At 36.5% G+C, this 24151-nt stretch overlaps 2 protein-coding genes across 3 annotated transcripts; both read right to left on the reverse strand.

Annotated features, from left to right (window-relative positions):
* Positions 1-307: 307 nt before the first annotated feature.
* LOC116331190 (cadherin-6-like) lies at positions 308-7402 on the reverse strand. Of its 2 annotated transcripts, none has more exons than XM_031753791.2 (9): positions 7183-7402; positions 6855-7075; positions 4977-5092; positions 4805-4876; positions 4114-4167; positions 2123-2182; positions 1422-1466; positions 1213-1284; positions 308-1029 (listed from the first exon to the last, which is right to left on the reverse strand). In XM_031753791.2, the coding sequence occupies exons 4-9, from the start codon at positions 4838-4840 to the stop codon at positions 811-813; spliced, it is 486 nt and encodes a 161-aa protein (XP_031609651.2). In that variant the 5' UTR covers positions 4841-4876; positions 4977-5092; positions 6855-7075; positions 7183-7402; the 3' UTR covers positions 308-810. The 2 variants fall into 2 exon arrangements, with proteins under 2 accessions (XP_031609651.2, XP_039459849.1); XM_039603915.1 differs by having other exon boundaries at positions 1213-1287.
* LOC120432696 (cadherin-like protein 26) lies at positions 7072-19491 on the reverse strand. The gene is made up of 12 exons (XM_039604320.1): positions 19383-19491; positions 11117-11176; positions 10916-11008; positions 10664-10807; positions 10411-10558; positions 10005-10174; positions 9763-9897; positions 9498-9683; positions 9112-9359; positions 7510-7652; positions 7179-7407; positions 7072-7075 (listed from the first exon to the last, which is right to left on the reverse strand). The coding sequence occupies exons 1-12, from the start codon at positions 19404-19406 to the stop codon at positions 7072-7074; spliced, it is 1584 nt and encodes a 527-aa protein (XP_039460254.1). The 5' UTR covers positions 19407-19491.
* Positions 19492-24151: the final 4660 nt, after the last annotated feature.

The following is a 24151-nucleotide window of genomic DNA, read 5'->3' on the forward strand; positions in this document are numbered from 1 at the left end:
CGGAACAAGTCTGTTACTGTTAGATCAGCTCAATCAGTCCAACCATCCAATAAACTCAAAAAATATACCTGTATACACTTGCTCTTCTAAAAAATAACATTTTATGATGTATCTTGCTTTTTTATTGTTTTTTTATTTCATTTTTATTTTCATTTTTTATTTTCAATGCCATTCATTTTATTATGTATTTTTTAAATGTGTTATTTCTGTAAAGTATTTGAAGCACTTTGTGACTGGTTTAGAGAGGTGTTACAGAAATAAAGTTTGTTATTTTTGTATCATGAAATGCAAATACGAAAACTAAACAGAGAATTAACATTTTAATGTTGTAGGATATCCAGTGTTAATTCCAGACCAGTATGTAACTCAATCATCAACAATAGGCCAAGGACATTTACAGCTTGCAGGAACAATAACCCATTATGATGAGCCCTGTGTTGTCATCAATAATCCTTTACAAAACAGTACTCTAGAAAAATGTGACTAACAGCAGTCATCTCAGTTTCAACAAAAGAAGTTCTGTTAAATTTCCCAATAATACTGCCCTGACAAAGCAAACTAAAAAAACAAGAAAACACACCTAATCCCTTTCAAGTTAATACATTTCACAAACCACTAGTGCGTCACCAGCTGTGCAGTGCATTAAATCCATCTTAATGCCAACAAAATATACCTGGCTTAGGATGAATTAGATGTTATAGTCCATAATCTTTAAGTAAAAATATTAAAACGTAGTGGTGTATCATCTCTGCTCAGTCTGTATTTTAGGGAGCGAAACTTGGAATACAATTTACATTTCAGCAGTGCCTTTTAAAGCTGTACTTTCTTTTTTTTAATTGCCTCATCATACATCTGTCCCAAGGTCTTGAACTTTGGCCCCAAATCATCCAGATACTGAAAATCCTCTCCCATGTCGTGGAATGACAGTTTATCCAATGACTGACATATGCTGCCCTCTCCTTCAAAGGCATAGCTGCGGGGTTGGTATGCTGGGTGGTCAACAACATTTCCATCAACCTCGTTACATCTCTGTGGAATTTAGAAGTCAAAAATAAATGGCTTGGCTTAATTTGTAAAACAAACATTACTCAGTATAGCGTTGAATTGCATTTGCTACAGCATGACTGCGGTTTAATAAATGTGATCGTCAATAAAATCAAGTGCATTATAAGCCATATACAAGGCATGCTTTGTGTGAAATAAACCTCTTACCCTGTTGATATGGTCTTCAATGCGGTCAGCCGATCGAAGGCTTAAAGAACGTTGGTAAAATGATGAGCCGGCCTGCTTACAGAGAACAGGGTTGTCAGCTTTTATTACATCATATAATGCAAATGCATAATTTTCATAGTGCTTTGTTAACATAATCACTGATTTTCAATGTTTTGTAAAATATGAAGCCACATAAGAGTACTCCTTACCCGATAGGTGTTCGTTCTGTTTGATTTCCATGTAGAGTTCGTCCTCTAAAAAAAACAAAACACATTGTTCACTGCTGACTTAAATTTACTCTGAAAATCTGTGTATATCTATCTTTTTCTTAATGCATTCTACACTGTAGCATAATATTTTAGAGATCTTTTCATACAAAATTACTTTTTAACTGCTTCAGCATCTACCCACATTAGTAATTGAGTAATTAAATACTGAACATATAATAAAATGAAGCAAAGCTGCCATCATGTGTGTTTGTTAACATAAGAGTAAATCTGTGAGTATATTTATAAATGTTGTATTTTAATATTATATTTAATATTGGCAGTATAGAATAATAATACTTGTAATCAAACATCCTCACTAACGTTTCACTTTCTTTAAAGTACTTTTTGTAGTATTTGTATATGTGTAAAAGCTAACAAGCTAGCATGAGTTAAATATTGTATCCAAAAAAAGGTAGGGCAGTATTTTTTAACATAAGGGTTCCAGCACCCTCTTGTGGATCTAAAGCGGTAGCATGGCTATTCATCATAGATTTTACCAGTGCCTAGTACAATTCCTTTATTACAATATGATATTATTATTATTATATTATATATTAAAATAATTTTTTCGTGAAAATAAATAGGGTAAGGTAAACGGTTAAGAAGGAGAAGTTGTTTTTATTACAGCCATTATTACTTACCATGCTTCTCATGCCATGGCTCCTGAAAGTGTCTTGTTGATGCATGCCTACCGACTGGAACTGTAGGAGAGACACAACAAAGCTAAATAAAAAAACCCAACAAGCCCTACTCCTTTGGTCAGATTTGTGCCTTAAAGTTAAATATTTATGCCCATAATTAGGGATATATATTGTTAGGATTGTATTCGTATGATACAGACACTGCTTATTGTTTACCTTTATTTATCTACACTTTTGTTGATGCTACAATGAACATTTTATTGTAAAATTAAAAGATTACATTGATAATAGCTGCTTTTAGACACTGACAAGTTCAGCTGGTCTTCATACTCGAGAGCTATGCTGGGCCCAACATAACCATGGGTAATACCAAGTTGTTTACCTGTGATTGGCAGGACAGCTCACACGAAGTTTAGGATATGTCAAACAAATTTGTGGTACATACTCTTGACTAGACTAGGGAGGAGTTGGCTATCCTCTATAAATGAGTTTACAAGGGTCTACAACATTTCAGGATATGTAGCAAATGCAGTCTGTCTCCATATAGATAGCTTTCTTTGTAAAACACATAAGGGGTGGATGAAAGCGGTTAAAAAAGATACTTTTCTACATGCTGCTTAATGCTCAAGGAACACATACTATGATCCAGAACCACCTTTTTCACCTGTGAAAGATTTGATTGTGCTCACAGTAACAAGCGTAAATGTTAATTCCCCAAAAATGTTCTCTTTCAGTTCATCAGTTTGTCTTCATTGCGGCACCTCTTGTCTGTCAGCTATGTGTCAGTGAGTGTCAGAGAAGAGGGCTGATCATTCTGGTTCTTGTTATCAACCTTTTTGTTGAAGAAAAAAACCCACAGTCTTCTTTGTTTGAATTTTCTAATACATCTTTATTCTCACATGGTATTCTTCACTCGGCAGGTACCAGGTTGTCTAATTCAAACAATTGCTAGTCACTCACATCTGTTTTAATATACGAATGAAATGGTTTTCATTGCCTTAACTTGCATTCAAGAATGAGTTTGATTTGGCTGTCAGATCTCCAGTGAGAGCCACGTTTAAGACAAGAGACTACAGTAGACACGTTTTTTTCTGATATAATTCTGATCCAGTGAAAAAAAACTACTTATAACTATTAAAATGTCCCTGTTTATTAAAGCCACTGAAGAGTACTGCTTAGCTGCTGGGTGTTTGTTTTCTATTTAGAGAACTAAAAAAAACAAAAAATAAAAAATACACTGTTCACTTCAAGATTATTGTTTCAATTCTTATTCAACATTCCACTCACTTCAAGTAAATAAGCAATTGTATACTGAACATATGATAAAGTGCATATATTATATAATTTAAAAAATATAATAAAATATTGGCAGAGTATAGTCAAACATCCTCTACATTTTTTTTACTTCCATAAAGTCAGCACTATCATACATGACTCTTCACACCCATTGCACAACTCAACTCATCAAAATTGATGCTTGTTCTGAGTTTATGAGATCATTTGTGCTAGAGAAAAATTTTGAATGCTTTCGGAAAGAAGAGAAGATGAGCTTTATTTTTGGTGTATCATGGTAAAATAAAACATTCACAAAGCACTGCATACTAGATTTTACCATGTGCATTTTACCATAAATGCTCAACCTTTTTGGGCTATAGAGGAAATCCAAATGGCTCCTGAAAGGTGAGAATTATTTTGTAAGTTTATTGCCAGAATTACAAATTAAATCCAGGCCACCTGTATTATAACATTTTGCCCTGTCAGTGATGGCTGGAGAGGACAAAAGCACACAGCGACAGGAAACCAGAAGCTTTATTATAAGGGAGAAATAAGCAGTTTTGTCCAGGGACTACTACTATTGATACTATAATTTAGGACCAAGCAGTCTGACACAAGAATCTGTTTAATAATGGTCCTCAGTACCCATCCCAAAGCTTAATTATCATGTACACTTAAAATAAACAAAAGAAAATATTTTAAAAAGCTTTACTCACCATGGTAGACACTGAGCTGTTGTACCTATTTATGTCATATGGTCCTGTATCAATCTGGGATAGATAATTGAGCAGAAGAGGTTAATTAATCATTGAATTCAGAAAATCTTTAAGTTTTATAAAAATGTTTTAAGTTGAATTAAAAAACACTTCAACAAATTTGAAAATGAAAATGTATTTCCGAATAATAAAACTTTATGCTTTCTTAAGTGGTCACAAACTTCCCAAACCGTACATTCATTGGTACAGAAATCAATTCCTACTTATAGCTTACATTTAAAGCCCACCATAGAGCTTCACAACTTACTGCAGCAAATATGATCAGTACATCTAAAAATTAAGAAGCTGTTCCAACTTGTCGACTTTATAATGTGCTCACACTTTTTAAACGTTTACCTTGCAGACTGTGTGCAAACCTTCTCCTATAGCTGTATACACAGCATACATCATAACCACTGCCTTACATACCTGTCTGTCATCAAAGAAAAATACGATAACAACTGGATTATAGCTGCCTTTCATTTTAAGCAGGATTAACTGACACATTTTCTTAAATACCGCACATTGTATGGCTTCTCTCCTGATGTCTTTAAATACAATATGACTGCGTCCAAATTGGCATAGCTGATGTCTCTCTTGGAAAAAAAACACCAAAAAAGAAAGAAAGTGTCAGAGTTGTGAGGATGATCACCTGCATATTATCCATCTGGCCATCTGTCGCTGCCATATTATCTACTTGTGACTGGAAGAAATTGGGCTCGGTCTGAAGGAAAGAGAGAACATTAAAAACCATGTTTTGATTGGTGGAGAAATGTAGCACACCGTTGCCTTGAATTTACAAACACATAACATGACAAACCCACCGTGCATGGAGAGCTCCCTCCTTCTTGATTGTACTGGATTAGAGTCTGATTGCCCTCATCTGGCAAAAACTCAAGCTTATCTGGTGCAAACTTGCAGAATATTGCAATTAAAAGCACTGCAGACACACAAGAAACAAATGCTAAGAACACAGTGTGCATCTTGCCTTTCTGTTTTATTGAACTGGCATTGCCATGGGTACCAGAAGGTCTCCTAAGTAGTACATTAAAGTTGGTTGGGAAAGCAGAAGAACCACCTCTTCCTTATGAACAACACTGTGGCACCCATGAGTTGCTAAACAGAAGCTGCTCAGTGGCCAAGAGATGTGACTGTGGTTGTACTAGTTAGCAATGTTCCCTCTAAGCTGTGCACGTGCGCAATTGCGCACTGTTGGCACGGTCTCTGCGCAGAGAAAATCTGCGTTGCGCACACAAAAAAAATTCTAGCCTGAATTGAAATTAAAGTAAATATGTGCCGACACCGGTGTTTTAGCTAGCAAAGCGGCGTGGCTGATGTGGAGTGAAGCCACGTTAATGACAACGTGTACAACCTTTGGAGATGTGAGCAGGACAGACGGAACAATTGACGGAAAAAGTGTGGACTTTATACCAGTTTTTAAATTGTGTTGATAGGCCACGTAAAACCAGAGTTATGATAAAAATATCTGCAATGTTTGGTTTTCTTCCTGAATACTACTGTTGTTCATATTTACTGCGGGAACAAACGGTAAAAACGGCGTTTTATAAGGAAAACGCTCGAAAGCGCTCTCCGCCTGTGAGCAAAGACGAAACCAAAACACCCCACCCTTTCCCATTGGTCGAAAAATGTACCATGTCGACCAATCAAAACATGGCATTTAGTTGTTAAGAAACGGGAGGAAGTTTTAGGAGTGACGGCGGTGTTGTGAAATGTGAGAGATTTGCAAAGTTTAGCGCAAATCTTGTGTAGTTAGTGTGTAGTGTAGTCAATAGTTTTGTTGTGTGTGTCAGAACAATGAGGCGGCTGCTGAGTGTTACAGGTGTTACAGGAGTGATACATCTCCTGTTGTCAGGCCTGCAGGTGTCAGGCTGTTGTTCTCCTTTATCTCATTGTGGACAGAAATTATTTTTTGGAGTGGCACAAATAATTTGTGTGGCATCAGATTTGATACAGAACAGCTGATTGTTCTGTAAATATTTTGAAATGTTTGTTTAAAAAACCGCCTTGGCTGCATTTTTAGGTAAAGAGCTGCAAAAAACTTTTTTGTTTGCAAAACTCAGTAACTTTTTTGAAGAAGTAACTATATAATTAATTGCCCAACATTGGTCATTATATACTGTATTTTGCAGACAGAAAGTTACAGGACTCTCTCACAGACCACAGACTCATACTCATAATACAAGTCAGAGTTTTATTTTTATTTTTTAAAAAGAAAGAAAGTTGTGTTTTCAAAATTGGAGTTCAAGTTATTTTTACTTCCAATAGTGTTAACATACTACACAGGTCATGAACAGGATTTTTTTTTTTTTTAAATTTTCATTGTAAGTGGGCTAAAGCAGTTAATTAAAAGTAGTCTAACATAAATGTAAATGCTGTAATTTGATTATTTTAATAAACCATGTAACTTGGATGGATTCGACGCTGGCGTGACCACAGTGCACACGTCTAATGTCGCTCACAGTGGTCCACGAGATCGCTCAGGGAGTTTGTGTGTTCGCTCAGACACATGAAAAATTAGAGGGAACATTGCTAGTTAGCTTCTAATAACTGTCTGATTGGGGTATTCCTAAAAACTAAAACAACAAAAATGTTGTACGCCAACACCTGTGTATTAATGGTAATACATGAAGACCGTTATCTTATTGGAATTTATAATAGTTCTCACTGATTTTAATACTCACATAAAAATGCAAGCAATCCTGCTATAAGCAACCCAATGCCAGCTGGTCCAACACTGGTTGAAAGTGGCTCTCTACCGCGACAAACATCATTTTGTCACATTGACACACTGTCAATTCCAGAGTATCATGCCCAGCTATGTTCTGTTGGTCCATAATCACCAGGGGAATGGAATAGTTAAGATAAGGAAGTGTCTTCTGGCTAACAAGAGATACTTCTTCACCTGTGTGGGGTGACAAAAAAGTAGGAGGTTTTGTGACTTTCTGGCTGATTTTTGAATTTTTTTGTATTATTATAGTAATAACAGTTTACATATATAAATGTACCAACCATAGTCAGGTTCTATTTTCCACTGTTGCTTTAGTGTTTCATCCCCCAGAGAAAAGTGGAAGGGTCCACTGTAAGGATCGGCATCTAGGTCCTTTGCACGCACCTTGACCTTGTTAACCTTGTTTCCACACATGACAGCGCTGTTGTTGACCAATTTAGGAGTATTGTCATTGATGTCCGCCAGGTGGATCTTAACAGTGCATGTGCTCGTGGCTGGAGGCTGACCTTTGAAACCACAGCAAAAAAAAAAAAAAAAGCTTTGTTATTCCAAAGATTTCTTTAAGAAATTATCCAATTTATTTTAACTACAGTAGAGCTTCTGCGTACCGTCATCTATGGCAGCTATGACAACTCTGTAAATGTTCTTATCAACAAATCGTGACTCTCTGTCCATCCTCTTAGTTGATTTGATTTCTCCTGTTTTACTGTCAATGGCCACCCAGTCAGCTGGATCTGTTAGGAGCACATACCTAAAGAGTAATCAGAGAGTGGTGCAGAACATATTAGAAGAAAATACTGAGTTGTAGCTTGTGGAAACCAAAGCTGTAGCTTTTTGTGTACTGCAGTGCAAAGGGCGTTACTCCCTCAGTAGCCATTTCTAACTTAATCTTGTTATGCTTCTCTGTGACACCTACTGGCCTTGCAGTGGTAAGGCCACTGTTGTATTGGCTTATTTTATGATAATCTATATGACCAGGTGTTGATAAAGACATGATTAGATTAACTTGGGATAGCTACCATTTCTTGTTGCTTATCATGCTTTGCAGGATGTGTTTTTTCTTTCAAGAAAGAAGAAATAATAAAAGGGTTTAAATAAAACCCTTGTCAGTCTCCATTTTATGTTGTAGTTTACAGGCAGAATGGAAAATCTTGGATTCACATTAGACTCAATCAATGAGATTATCATGAACTACAGTACAGTATAGTTCAAATTAAGTCAACTGACCCAACCTTTATGTCAAGAAATGTTATTGCTGAAGGGATTTGGGCCACTTGGGTTTTGTTCTATAAACGTAGCAGATTTAGTCATAATTTAGTAACTGAGTATTATCAATAATCAGTGCCGCAGAGTTTTACTGGCACATATACAATTTTATTGGCCTGTAAAAAAAACATATATATTATTATTTTTAAATATTAATGCAGTTTTATAATATTTTGTTTTATTTCACTTTAAATCTGAAAAATGATGTTACGCAAGCCTTGAAATATGGTGTAGTACACCTCATGCCCCCCTTTAAACTCGATAGAAAGTGAGAGGTTTGTCAGCCTTCAGCAAGCTGCCTAATTTAGTGATCGTATCAGACTAAGTTGACAGTTCATCAGCATGTAACTTCTGTTGTACATTCTTGCTGTATAAGAAAACAGTGGTGGATGGAACAGCTACAAAGTTCCCTTTTCTTCATATTAGAGTTTGTTGATCATTTAGTTGGATGAAGGACTCTCACTAGCTTTTTTCCAGTAAAGGTTTTAATGGTGATTATAGGAAGAGCACTACTAAAAAAACATTTTCTTTCACTCTACCTGAGGTCTTAATAGCTTCACCTCTTTTCTCTTTTGCCGTGTGTGTAGACAGACTCCACGTTAAACAATGGCATCTACATCACTGCTCCTGTTGTGTTGCCAGTTTTTTGTTGAAAAACTGGGGGGCCACGTGGGCCTAATGCTATTATATTTTTATTGATGTCTGCTTCTAGATATGTTTTTACTGCAAGTCTATTCTTAGGCGGAAATGTGGGTGAAGCACTCAGGTTTACATGGGGACAACTGAGCGCTACACAGCTGTGTGTTAAACGAAGTATCAAAGAAAAAATTTGTGTTGAGGATTTTTTATAATTGAGTTATTCGAATGACTCAAAGAATCGTTGCAGCCCTTAAATATATGTGTCAATCAAAATAAGCTTTGCAGAAAGGTTGTAGACATCCTACCTGGTAACATTAGAGTCAACATCAAGAACCTTTGGCTTGAACAGCACCTTTCCAGGCTCTGCTTCCTCCTTCAAGTATGTGTTATCTATAGCTTTTTCAAACTCTGGTGGATCGTTGGTATCAATCATTTTTAGAGTGACATTGGCTCTGTCTGTAGGTGGATTTGTGCCAGCACAAACAAATATGTCTTCAACGTTTTTTACTCCAATCTGCAGGTTTATTGAAGTTGTGCGCTCAAAATTTTGTTTCTGAAACACACAACACGTACACACACAAACAACTTTTATTAAATGCTGATACAATTTTTGTGATAAAACATTAATGGACTAGTTCTTCCCAGAGTAAAATAATCAAGTTTTTAATCCAAGTGAGAAAAGCAGAATTACCTTGACAATACTCAGGACACCCTCATTTGTTTCTGGATCAGTTTCAATTTTGTAATTTCCTTCTTCATTCCCTGCAATGAAGAAGTATTTGGCACGCCATGCATCAGTGTTCGGAGTGTCTTTATCCTCCACAGCAACTCTCAAAACATTAGCAATGGTCTCCATTTCTATTGCTTCACCGTTGTACTAAAAAGAAGGAAAAATGTCAAAAGTTTAATATGTGCGTCTCTTAAAAAGCACTTTTAGTAAGTAAAATAATTCGTACCTGTCTCTCCTTGAATGTTGGTTGGTGAGTGTTTGCATCGACAATGTTCAGGTTAATAACAGCAGTAGAGGACAGAGCCTTTGGCTTTGTTCCATAATCTTTTGCTTGTAAGATGATTTTATACTTGTCTGCTTTCTGAAACATATAATAGATATTTGAGATATTTGAAAATTCAACATGTGTGCATTTGCATGTACATTAACTTTTCAAAGATTTAGCAAGAATATCGCAATAAATCTCACGTCATAGTCAAAGCATCCTTTTAAGGTGAGTTTGGCCAGTCCTCCTTCAAGCTGCTGCACAGCAATTTTGGGCTCTGCTAGAGACTGTGAAACCATCGTGATGTTGAATTTAGAGTTGTCTGTGTTCTCCTGATCTATGTCTGTGACCACCAGGGTAACTGGCAAAAACCCTTTAAAAAGTTGGGTGAAGAGAACCAAGGAGAGTTGGAGAGTAAATGTGGTATAAATTAAATGATTTCAGTCAGAAAAAGAAAACTAAAGATGTAGTATGACTATAGTAAGATGAAATATGAGACTTTGGTTTGAAATGATTCTATATTCTCTAAGAGTCTTAATATCATTTTTTTTTATTGTTTGAAATAGAAAATGTGCACACTATGAGTTATTTACCACACTGTATACTCACTTTCTTGTATATTTTCCTTTACATCAACTGTTATTTCAGGAAAAGAGAACTTGGGTGGATTATCATTTATGTCTTGTATTTCAACATCAAATGCTAGTTCCTTATCTAGTTTTTCACCCGTTTTTCTGTCCAAAACATCAAAGTTGATCTGTGGATAAAAAAATACTCAAATAAAACTTTTTGCATCAGTTAAAAAGCATCAATATCAGTTGGGTTTATTATCAGAAGAATTTATATTCCAGTATTAGCTCACATGATAAAGTGGCTTTTGCTCCCTGTCCACTTTTTTATGTGCAAAGACGGCTCCGGTGTTTTCATTGATGGTAAACACGTCCGGCACACCTTCACCACTTAAAAGGAACCTAAAGTCTTTCCCCTCAATCTTGTCATTATACATCTAGCCAAGATACAATCAGGCTGTTAGTTTTTGCATATTAGATTTGTCCATAGTGACCAGTCATATCATTTATCAGTATCAGTTATTTATTTCATATCATTTCTTTACCTGTGAAATCTCTATGGGGTACCGTGCGTCCATTTCTTCTTCTAATTCAATTGTAGATAAGACCCATCTTCTTTTGGAACGCACCAGGAGATCCTGATAAGGCCAAAATATGGACCAAACTTTACAACAGCTTTATTTTCTACAGAAAGTTATTTTACAAAAATAGCCTTAACAAACAGATAAAGTAAAAATAATGTTTACCCTTTTGGAAGGGCTGCTGTACTTGCTACCATAACAATCTGCCACGGCTGCTGCAGCAACCTACATGCAACAGGAAAACATTGCTGTGAGATTCAGTTGCTGTAGCAAACTTCAGTGTGCACTGGGACAGAAACTATCAGGTCTCCCTTCTATCACAAAACAAATATACACAGGAGTCCCTTCACACATATGGGGAAGTCAGTTTCTAGTTAAAATTAATCTGCATGTTCATAAGAAAAACAGAATCATTTGTGTACAAGTATTGGAGAAGGAACTCATGATGAATTTGTCAGTGAATAATAAGATGTTGATTTTTCATGACAGCCTGCTGAGTCATACAAATTAACAGTAATGTGCGCGTAGTGATAATTATTTAATTAACTCCCGCAATTCTAACATGATTCATGAAGTATAATTACAGTGAACTGATGATTTTCAGGTGAACATCTGTAGCATTGTGTAACTGCGGGCCATAAGTGACCTGAAATGAAACCTTGTCTGTAAAGGCAGGAGAGTCTGTAAAGGCAGAAGAGCCCCTGCCTTTACAGACTTCCTCTGCTCAAAAGCCATCGCTAAGTTACTGCTAAGTTAAGGGCACATATAGACAGCTAAAATAGTAAATAAACCATTAACTTGAGGGTGAAAGGACTAGCACAAACAGCAGTCCCAGTGCTTAATGTTAACAGTTTTAATCCTAAAGTTAAGACTGGTCAAAACAGGTTAATGATAAGGAGAACCTATGGTCCTATGTCGGGACATGCGGAGATCTTCACACACAAAATAAATATCACCAGAGGTGGGAAGTAACTCGTTACTGTACTTAACTACAATTTACAGGTATCTGTACTTTACTTGAGTAGTTTTTTTCTGACTACTTTTTACTTTTACTGTCTACATTTTTAAACAAGTGTCTATACTTTCTACTCCTTACATTTTCAAAACAGCTTTAACACATTTGGGTGGGTTACTGTGAACAGATTGTAGAGTGAACTGGTGCTTTTTGTTTTTTGTTTGCCACAACACCGGAACAACTGCAGATGTATGGAAGTTGTGTTTGTGGTACTTTGCCATCTAGCTAGTCCTACAGAAGAGGAGTGAATATAGGGGTAGTGATTTTTGTGTTTTGTGTCTTTGTTGGTTGCTCTAATGTGTTTAACATATCTACAAATGAATACTGACATTACTTTTATAGAGAATAAACGTGACCTTGGTTATTGCAGCCTGTAGAAACTATTACACAGCCTCACCATATGGCTTGGAACAAATGACTTTTTTCGTTATTAGTTTAGTTTAGGTTGTTCATGATGCTTATTTTCACCAGGGATCACATACAAAAACAGATGTCTCATATATGGCAGCATCTGAAAAGGGACTCAAACCAACAACTTGCAGATTACTAGTAAGGTGCACCAACCTCTGGTCTTCATCTTGTACAGGTTGTTGTGTAACTGCTATAGTTCCACAAGTTGCCCACCCTAGCACACAACCATGAGCCCCGAAAGTATATAAATCCCCAACAGCTCTGCTACAGATAATGGCACAATACACAGTATTTTACTGAGAGATGACAGGAACTGTTGGGTGGAGCTGGCAAGAGGGGAGCTCTAGGGTCACTGCATACTACCTTCACCAAAGCCTTTCAGTGTGGTTCTACTTATATATATCTATATATATCTGTATCTATCTATCGATATATAATAAAAAAGTTTAAGACCACTTGAAAAAGGACAACAACAAAAAATTGCATGGTTGGATCTTAACGAGGTTTCAAGCAGGGCTTCAACATGCCAGAAGAAGAAATGGGAGTGAGACAAAACATTTTTTTTGAGTATACAATTTATTAAAAACACTCCCATTCCTTCTTGTTGCATGTTGAAGCTCTGCTTGGAACCTTGTTAAGATCTAACCATGCAATTAAAGCCTAAAGGGCTTCTGTAAGTTTCATATAAAATTGATTGATCATACTTTATTCATCCCGAGGAAATTGGGTTAAGGTTGCCAGCCGTTGCCAGCGCCGTCTTACCCTTCCGACCATACATACATTACACAAACATCACATGGGAAGACAGGTCAGAGGGTATAACATGGAAAAAGCACAACATGAGGAAAGATAAGGAGAAAAAATAACTGCCCCCACACTGAGCTCCAACAGGAGATCAGTTTGAGAACAGAAAAAACACCTCTGCACATAGCACATGAAAAACTCTTAATACACCAAAGAAACACATGACAAGCAACAGGGGTGGGTAAAGGGTGAGAGACAGCCGATGTAGACAGTACATCCTGCAGCCTATGCGCTGGTCTCCTTGATCCACCATCAGCATCGGAGGGGAATAAGCGTCGAAGCCGTTTGGAGGGGGAGGGGGGATGAGTGTACATCTGCATGTGTATATATGTCTGTGTGTGTGTGTGTGTGTATGTGTATGTGTCCAGATTTCAGCTGAGACAGTGTCCTTCGCCCTGCCAGGCTAAGTAAACAGTCTTCCAGCCAACCCAGGAGGCCTTGCATAGAATGGGAAGAACAGTCTAAACACAGTCGTTATCAGGGTGTTGTTGTTCAGCTCCAGCCTTGAGACCGCAGCTGGCGCCAAAGGGGTATCCGCATGAAGTGAATACAGATTTTGGTGTTTTTTACTTTAGTGCGACCAACTCATATGAATTTCAAAGCTGTTCTAACAGTCCGACACTGGTCTCTCAATCTCCCGTTGGAGAGCCGTGAGCTTCTTCATGATGTTATCAAACTTACGCTCCGTGATGTTGTCATTCTTGTGCTCAAAAAGCCGATTCTGAGAACTCACGACCGCAGTGAGCTTCTCCAAGATGTGATCCAATTTGCGCTCAGAGATGTTATTCCGAGCGAGCCCCTCCAGATGTAATCCAGTTTGCACTCAGAGGTCTTATTCTGAGTATTCACGGCAGCCGTAAGCTTCTCCAAGATCTTATCCGTGCTGCACTCAATGAGCCCATTTTGAGAAACTCACGCCTCGTCCCATCGTTTCAATCCCAGCGGGCAGCCTTGTGGGGGTTTGAACAGCCGGTTCCGCTTTCTTAATTCTTTGATAAGCCAGGGCCAAGCCAGCTCCGATCAGCAAGAACCCTGTTATCATGGTTCCAAATGGGTAGATATCTTCAGCACTCAGGCTCACCTGAGCCCAGACTTCTTGTTGAGAAAAGGGTGTCAATTGCATTCAGGGACCAGTTGATCAAATCCATAATTCCTCTTTTAGGTTTTAGAGAACAGACTGTGAGAGAGTGTTCCAGGGAAAAGTAATACAAAAAACACGAGACTAGACAAGGAGGACACAAGAGGCTAAGCAGGGAAGCTAAGGGAGAGGAGGAGGAGGAGAAAAGTGCAACTGCCTTCATCAAGAGCAAGAGAGAAAATAAATAAGTGAAGAGTGTGCTTAAACCTTTGCTACAGTATGAAACATTTTTGTGCTTTATTTTAAAAGATTTGGCTCCCTCAAATACAAAACATGGAAAACCATTCAAACAAAGTACCCAAAATTTGTTGAAGTCACTTATATCAATATTTTCTGGATTTTTTTTTCTGAATGAAGAATAGCAATCATCTCACAAACATGCAGTTTTTGAGATGACTTGCACTTAGTTTACCAAGTGCAGATGACAGGACATATATTATGTCATTAGCTACTAAATAAAATAGTGACTAAGTAAATGAGCTTCAGACAATAATAGGAGAAGGTCTGTAGGCTAGTACATATAGTACGATGGATCAACCTACACTGTAAAATGTAATTCTAGATGTTTGTTATTTCAACATATTATTCTATATCAGTTTGACGATAGATGACTGAAGTTGTTGTTATAACATAGAATTACAAGTTAAAAAACGTCCCAATTACACCAAAAAAGCTAACTTGAAAACTCATGTCCAGCTAAATCAGCAACTTATGTGAACTTGACAATGTGGGTAAGTTGAGCACAGCAGGATTCAAAACTGCCTCACGTGACTGCTACCGAGGTGCATCATGGGGAATTGGCGGTTAACGACATGCTCACTTTACTTGGACGTTTTCTAATCGTCTTCTTTGGAATATGCTTTCAAGGTGAGTAACATTGGTTATAACTATAAGGAAAGAGAGCTACAAAAGTTGGAACATGTTTTGAATTTATGGCATGATGTGTGTTTTCTCTTTTACCGAAATGTTTGCTTTAGCTAATGTAACTTTAGCCGACAAGGTCCAGCTTGTGTGTCATGACCAAACTTGACCTAATAAACTGACACATGGCCTTTTTTATGGGTTTAATGTGGCACTGACCAAATCACAAGTATTGTGCCGCTAGCTTTAAGGTTGTGCACTCAACCACTGTTGCGATATTAGCAAGCTAACTCAGCTAATTAATAAAGCTTATTTCATATTGTCTCTGTACTTGTAAATTTCTTTCAAGTCCACAGGCTGTTGTATTTTGGTGGAAGTTCATTTTGGCAATATTTCCAATAACTGACTGGGTTCAAAAAGAACTTTTGGCAGGACTCCGATGCTTGTTGTCATCTGTTTACCCCTATGTAATCACTTAAGTTGTTATTAACTGCTGCATGCTAAGCTGCAAGAGTGCACTGAGGACTGAGACAAAATATGGTCTACAAACCAGCATTATATTAGTTTTTATCAGATAGTCCTCCAGTGTGTTTATTTTTTGCTTTAATTCTATTGTGCAGTTATTTGTTACCCTGAAATGCTTTATGCTTAACAACAGTTCACTATTTTGACTTATTTTTGAACTCTTGTGATCAGTATGACTAGATTGTGTGAGTTTCCATACTAAAAGAGCTGTAGTGATAAAATAACTGGCATCAGAGACACTGATTTTTGGCATGGTATACTGCAGAAGTTTTTTTTTTTTTTTGCATAATTTACCTTTTAATTAAACTGCATTCTCTGTATTGTAACAAAACTAACATTGTTTATATGTCAGAAAATTAGCAAACATGAATAAATGGCGAAAACAATATAATTATAACATATATTTTTATTTTACTTATTTTAGGTCTGTGAAGCCAAACTTGATGCTGGGGATATATTTTTGTCAGTGGAGTCAAATGGTAAGTTACAATTTGTGCATTTTGTCATACTGGAAACACCACAGATTATATTGTAACTTAATAGCTCTGTAGAACAAATGATATAAAGATTGTAGTGTCAGGGTACTTCTTAAGAAGTAATATGGCACTATTGATGATCACGTGCAGGTGGCATAAACTAAATATTCAGATGTGTTACCAACAAATGATTCATTAACAAAAGCAATGGAGCAGACTGTTTAGGTTCTTGTGGTTGTAATAACATCCATAACTGCAAGTTTGTCATTAATTTATTTTCACAGGTCTAGATGATCACATCTGACTTTGTCATTTAAATGAGGTGGACTTGCAAACTTTGCGCTCTTTGGGGTAAATTGCTGTCCACTACATATACACAGAATGTGCACAGTATTTCAGATCTAAAAAGGGAGTATGTAATGGACTTGCTGGGCCCTCTGACCACCACCAGTAGGCAACAGGTGAAGTGTCTTGCCCAAGGACACAACGACTGAAACTGTCGGAGCCGGGGCTCGAACCGGCAACCTTCCAATTATAAGACGAACTGTCAACTCTTGAGTCGCGATTCAGTCATCCACCCATGTGTGTGAATGACTGAATGTGTAAAGTGCTTTGGAGTCCTTAGGGGACTAGTAAAGCGCTATACAAATACAGGCCATTTACCATTTAAATTGAAAATTTTGTTTGAATTCTGCAATTGAAGACATGCTCAGTTATTTATGAACATGATCTTTGTTTAAAGCAAGAAATGGATTTGTAACATGGGGTGCATATCTCATTCTGAAAAAACTTTAACAACTAATAAGTGTTACCCAAAGCCAATCACCATCATCCAAGGCATCAGTATGGCTCTTCTTTGGAAAGACATGAATTGTTAAGCACAAGGGATATTGTGTAATTGTAATTGTGTAATTTTATTTATTTTTTGTCTTTGAACCCTTTTATAGCCAACAGGTATTGAAGACACGTTTTCTAAGAGGATGAAAGTTGGCATTGTGATGGTGAAAGAAGAAGACATCATCGATGTGTTGGTCGTCCTGAGGCGGCAGTAATCCTGTCTAATCTGAGGAATGTCTCAGTGCCATTTCCATGCTGATGGGCCTTCTTTTTGCCCTCAACATAGACTATCCAAAGGAACTTAAGGACATCTTTGAAGTCATTCAGAACATCCTAATGAACATTGGTGGAAGGCAGTGCATCTCACTAGTGCATGGTCTAAGAAACAGACTCTTGCAGAAAGCCATGCAGAACTGTAATTGTATGCTCACAGCATACAATTGCCTTGGTGTTAAGGACAGTTTTATTTTACTGTTTTTTTTTTTATTCTTGCAAGTTCTCATTCTCACTTTTGTATGTCACTAAATGACTACACTTTACATTCCAGATTAGACAATTACTCATTTGTTCATGGTTTAAGAAACTTATGTGAACAACAATATAATGGTGGACTCTGCAGATGCTTATCTCATGCATGTCAGTAGTTTTTCCTTTGTTTTGCAATTGAGCAGACTCAAACTGATGTTTCTGAAATATCCATCTTATCAAATGTTTCAGAAGCATGCACTCATTTTCAGAGATATTGGTTCTGTGGAATTTGTTGCAATTGTAAACAAAGACAAATACAAGAGTTTGATGTCTTAGTTGTTATAAACTGATCTTTACTGTCACTTATCAAAGGTTTTGTACTATTTTAGTATTTCAAGTTTTATGCTAACAGGTGTGACTGAGCACAATGAAGTTTAAAAATTTTGCAAATGTAAAGAATAACTTTTCTAAAATAGCAAGTGTTCCGTTGATACATTACATTAATGCAGACTTTATGTTTTTACTTCACAAGAATCACTACTGCTCCTAGAGTATTGGTCAGAATTTAATCTTCACCCAAACTGGGCTCAAGACCAAGTTCAAATTTATTGTTTCACAGGAGCAACCTTTGAGTTTTGATGGATTGTGAGCCTGATGAGCTACGTCACTGATTTTTCTGTTTCTCAGATGACTAAGATGGCACAATAAATGGTGAATGTTGGGTGCTCATTAGTAATTGTCTTGTCATGTTCTTAAAACAAACTTTCTGTATGAAATGGAATCTGTGGTTTTTTTTTTTTTTTCTGTAAACAACAGAAAATTAATTTAAAGGAATGTAGATATTTAAACCTGAGATCTAAGATAAACCTAACAGGTAGTTTTGCTGAAATGGATGTTAGAAAGCTAAAAACCTAAAAAAAAAAAAAAACTTAAGATGTTTAATACACATTTTCTTTACATCCAGTCAATCAACTCTGATAATTAAAATGAAACTGATTTACAAGTTCACTCAGCTACCTTAAGGAGCTCAGTTAATTAATAAACTTAAATCAACTTAGCTAACAGATTATGTTAGTTAAGCTAAAATAGATTCCTAAGTTAAAAGAACTACTAAAGTATTTGAATTAACTAAAAACCCAAGTCAACTGAACTAGGACAAGAGTTTAAACAATAGATTATTTTAATTTAGCTGAAAGGGTTTTCCCAAGTAAAAATGACAATTAAAGGAATTGAACTGACTAACAAATCTCAGTCAACTAAACTAAGACAAAAGTTTAGACAACATGTGATTTTTAATTAAGATAACAATTGGTTGTGTTATAAGAACAAACTCTATTTCTTGACTTAACTTAAAATTTTAAGGCAGCCCTGTACCTGATATTTTTAAGTTGAAACAACAAGTTATATTTTACAGTGTAGGAGTGAGCATATAGGTGTGTGAGCAAATAACTTCCTGATTGATTGTCTTTCCCACAACAGAAACTAAATATACTGCAAAGTAAATTCAAACATCTAAAGCACCTGAGCACCTAAAGGCTTATTCACCTAATAAATTGTGTTAAAGTTCAAAGTCCACAAGCTGTAACAACACTGCATAGAAGAAGTTCTGCTTGCGTTGCTCATCTATCTACCTGCTGTTGTGAACGGATGTGAATTTATACATTAACAGAAGCTAAATGCTCTATGCAGGTTAACGTAACCTGAAAATATCATTAGATATAAAACAAATAAACATTACAGAAAAATTATCAAACATTGAAATTTATGTTTGTCTTCAGTGGTGAATACAATTATCTTTTTTGGGTTAAAAAATAAGAATAAGAAAAAGAATAACAATAAGAATTTATAAGAAAATCCCTTATCAATACTGAAGATAACTGAAAATGTTATGCTTACCAACAGAAAAAGGGAGATCCTCATCTTGCTCGACACTCCTCGATATCCTCTGCTGGAGTGCTCTGAGTTTCAAAAACAGCTTGACTAGGAGAGTGGGAAAGCCCTGCCCACAGCTGCTGTAGAGAGCAGATTGGCTGACTTTCCAGTCTACACAGACCTGCGTCTTCATGCTGTGCTATTTGATGTATCAGGATGCAATAAATGTAATTTTTTTTCCAGTTTTTGTGCAGGAAAAGGCCAGTTGGTGTTGTATTACATATGTGCATCCCATACATGTGCCTATATAAATGTCCTTTATGAGAGAATGTATAAGCTACTGTGAGTGTTTAGTCTGTGGGTGTGCTTCGCAGCTCAGGCGTACATCCCTCCAGCTCTACAGCTCAGGTTACCGTGTTTTATTTATGCATGGCCTACATCATATGAAAATGGAGTTCGAATCCACAGGTCCTTCAGCTACTAGAGTTGCTTTAAGAACCTTTTAAGCACACAGGTAAATTTGCTTCACTCATACTCAGTCGCTGATATGTTACATACACAAAGTATGTGCATTCTCTACCTGCATATTTCCATAATTCCTAAATATTTAGTACTGAAGCTTTGCAGTTCTTTTCAGACAGTGGATTTGAATTGTAATTAACAGTTAATATCATGTAATCCTTGACTAATGGTAACTGTGTCCACCTTGCCAAAGGCAATGCTTATTGGCAGGTTTTGGAGGTATTAGTTTTGGCTTGATTCCACAAAGTTGTAGGTGAACTGTTCCCACTGATTAAGCCTGGTTATTAAAATGACACATCTGTATTTAAGGAGGCGAGGCACATCTAAAAATATAAATTTGGATGGTGATTCACTACTTTAACACATAATCAAATTACTACTTTATTAAACTGATATATGAATCTTACTATATTCTTTAATACTGTTTTCTCTCTCCCTTGGGTTATGTTTTGTCCTGTCTCCCTATATATGTATATGTATACAAAGTTGAATTGAATTGAAATTGAATAACTCTGTGTACTTGTACTTTAAATTAAAGGTACTTGTACTTGTACTTGTGTTGTATAAATTAAAGGGATATAGAAGCTAAATCAGGAAAAAAATAACGTTTAATGGGCCCTAGTGTAACTTGACCGCGACATCCCACATATAAAAAAAGGCTTTCAGGTTTTTTGTTTCTTTGTTTTTAAAAAACTATATTTTAAAAGTACACAAAATGGGCAAGTGCAACTCATATCCTGGAGCCTTCCTAAGCAACACAAAGAAGGTTCAAATTGTAAACTTTAAAACTCAGTAAAAAAGTGAAACAACCAAGTCTAAAGGAGTACATTGATAGACTGATGTCTCTACTAAATGACGCGTGGCTGCTAAAGAAAGAAAATTAAATTCTTTAACAGGCGAACACAAGCGAACTAATCTATTAAATCTACGGAGGTAAAGGTCTGGCACCTTTTACAATCAGAGTTATGATCTGAATTAGGGCTGGGCCATATGATACCGTTCACGGTAATACCGGTATAATGTTGTGCAACAATAATAAAATGAAATATCGTGATAGAATATGTGTAAAATGCGCTTGAGTAGTGCCTTTGTTTTCATACACACATGGCGGAAAAAGCATGGTGGCAATGGAGAATGAGAAGGGCAAAAGCAGATCGTTGAATGAAACGGATGAACCAGAATTGGTTTGTAAAAATGCTGCAACTTCAGTGGTGTGGAACTGGTTTAGCTTTCGTCCGTCAGATACACAGTAGAGCATTGGTAGCGCATGCTATCGGGCTGTCGTTATTACCATGTTTTTTGGAAAATACAGCACACTTAAAATCAATCCTTTGATTTTTCTGAAAATCGACAGTGCCCCTTATAATCCCGTGTGCCTTATGTATGAATTCTGGTTGTGTTTACTGACCTCAAAACGATTTTATGTGGTACACGACGCTCGAAAATCTGTCAAATGTATTAGTACGACTTTGCTAAGCTACGAACCCGCACCGCTTGATGGATTGTCGGAGCATTACGGCTATCGTAGGCAGGAGCTTCGCGGAGTGATACGTACTGTGCTTCAACATAATATTACCGTATTGTGTGTGTATAACCTCTTTTTAAGTTTTGTGGATATTATACATGGTTATGCTGAGGATATGTTGGCCAATTTCCACTGGAAATGCCTTTTGGTTAAACTGTCAGCAAGGAATTTGCATTTGCACTGATACATTTTTATATAACTTTAATGCACTTAAAAAGCTGCTTGTTTGAGTGAAAATACATTGATTTTTTTTTTTTTTTTGCACTAATAAAGTTGTGGAGTTGTAAAGTATTTTGTCTAGTGTCAGTTATATCGTCAGTTATATCATTATCGCAAATTTTCAAATGTATATCCTGATAAATATTTTTGGTCGCCCTGCTCTAATCTGAATGCGCTAGTTGTGCCAAACAAATTTTTCTTTTCCATCATTAGCTCTATAAATTCTCTATAGGCTCCTCTTGTTAAGATGTTTGTTTTATCTGTTATTTCAGTTATTACGTTACAGTATGACAATCTGTAAGGCAGGACAGGCTGGGAAAAAAAACACCACACTGTTGGTGTTCCAGCTCTTTATAACCTGTTTCAGCACACCGTTATGGGAGGGGAGGCTCTATTTCTGTGGATGGAATGCAAGAATGAAAGTATCTGTAGGGTTTGACACTAGCAAGGCCTGTCCCAGTGCCAATAAAAGAAAGGAGCTGCATAAATCAGTGGCTGTTTGGGCCTCCTACTACTGTTTGGAGTAGGATTGTTATGATACTAGAAAGTTTCAAACTTGATACAGATAGTCAGTATACTGGAGTATAATTTCAGAAAATTATAACTATAATTTTAACTTGTCTGTAGAACAAAAAATACAGTGATAAAGTGTATAAATGACAATATATACATGAAAAAAACGACCAGAAGTAGAGTATCTTTTCTATCGCTCCATTGTGGTCCAGTTCTAGTGACTTGGCATGATATTTTATGCTGATCAAATAGAGTTAGCAAGGTTGCCATTGTTTGTTTCTAGTTCCTGGTTGACCTTGTTTAGCTTCAATCTGGCGCTGCTTTGGAGAAACATAGCACTTTTTAGACAACAATAATTGAGTTTTCTTAGTAAATTAACACTGTCATTGAAGTGTTGTTCAGTGCTGTGAGTTTCAACTGTAAACACCTATTCTTACATATTTATCCCTATATTTGTTCTTTTTTCAACAGAAAGTTTGATAACAGGAATAGTGATGATAGCGTCACACTGAGGACAGCAAGCCCCAAATCTGAAATGAAACCTTTTTCAAAAGTTGACATCTCATCTTTTTAACAGTATGTGAATGTGTAAACCTTCCCAGAAGAAACCAGATGTAGTCATCTGTAAAACGACCTGTTCAACAAGCTTAAACATGTGGGAAAGTAATTTGCTTATTTTCATCTGCTTCCTTGCAGCCTCCACTATGTTCCACACAATCACAGCGTGCTTCCTGGGTTGTTGAACCAGACAAGATGAATTCTGGCTCTATGAAGAGTGTTGGCTGGTTAGCTGACAGATTCTTGTGGCGTTATCTGCAGGCTTACAGTAGTTGCCTCCAGCGTCTGTATATGTGTGTCTGTATTTGTGGGAGCACAGTGCCAAACCTCTCCAAAAAAGTTATAGTGTAGTAAGTACTATCTTTCTAACAATACCCATACCATTATATCAAAGCTGGAAAATGACCATAGGTGGAATGTAACAATAATGTTTACTTAAGTAACAAATAAAATAAACAAATAAAACTGCAGCCCAAAACCTTTGCTCGAGTGTGAATTAGTGTTAATGTGTTAAACAAGAACCACATAGTTTAGGTGTATATATGTATTTAACTTTTATGATAACATTTAGACCATTTAATGTTATGGACATTTAGTTTTTATGTCGGTGTGTCTTTGCTCTGTATTTTGAAGTTATTTTTTATAAAGTTATGTAAATGACATACCAACCTCCTGAGGGCTTTTTGGGTGGCGTGCCATAAAGCTGTCAAAATGAGCTGAATTGTGAGAAATTCTGCTGTAGACCTTTGTACATAAATTATATACAAACAGCCTTTGTCTATGCAAAGACAAGGATATATTCTGGAAAAATATTCTGCTCACTGATAGCCTCTCATGCTTTCTCTCTCTGAAACACACATATAGGTTCTGTAAACACTATATATACATTTAAGTTGAGATATTAAGAGAACAATAAAGCAAACAAGCAAAAAACAAACCAAAAAAATGCGAGATGTGGGAAAAGCTTTCTCAATAGCCTAACCAGTTCCAATGAAGACTCCATTTTCAGTGAAAAGGTAGTGTTATTGATATTTTTCTTGGCATCCAGCTAGTGTTTGAATTTGCCTATTGATTGCAGCAGAGTAACTGACGCCTAACACTGTTGATCCATGGAAGAAGTTGCTCATAGTTTGGTTTTTCCAAAACCTCAAAACATGAACAAAGCATCCAAGAGTGCGAAGGAATTGGTCACAATCATTTTCAAAAATCTGCATGACTTTTGCCAATCACTAGATGTAGCACCTTGTCACACAGAGATCTGGTTAGGTGATTTTTCAAAATGTTTCCCACTGCAGAGTCAGAACATAAAACATAAAACTCTTGGCACAGAAATGAGCTCCTCCCTATATCTTTAGACACACGTAACCTCAAGGCTTTTATGTTTGTCACGCAAAGATGGCGTACAAATTCTCTACCATCTCACACTTCTGTTTAATCAGTTTTCTGTTTGATGTTT

This window comes from Oreochromis aureus, linkage group 20 (genome assembly GCF_013358895.1).
Source record: "Oreochromis aureus strain Israel breed Guangdong linkage group 20, ZZ_aureus, whole genome shotgun sequence".
Lineage (NCBI taxonomy): Eukaryota > Metazoa > Chordata > Actinopteri > Cichliformes > Cichlidae > Oreochromis > Oreochromis aureus.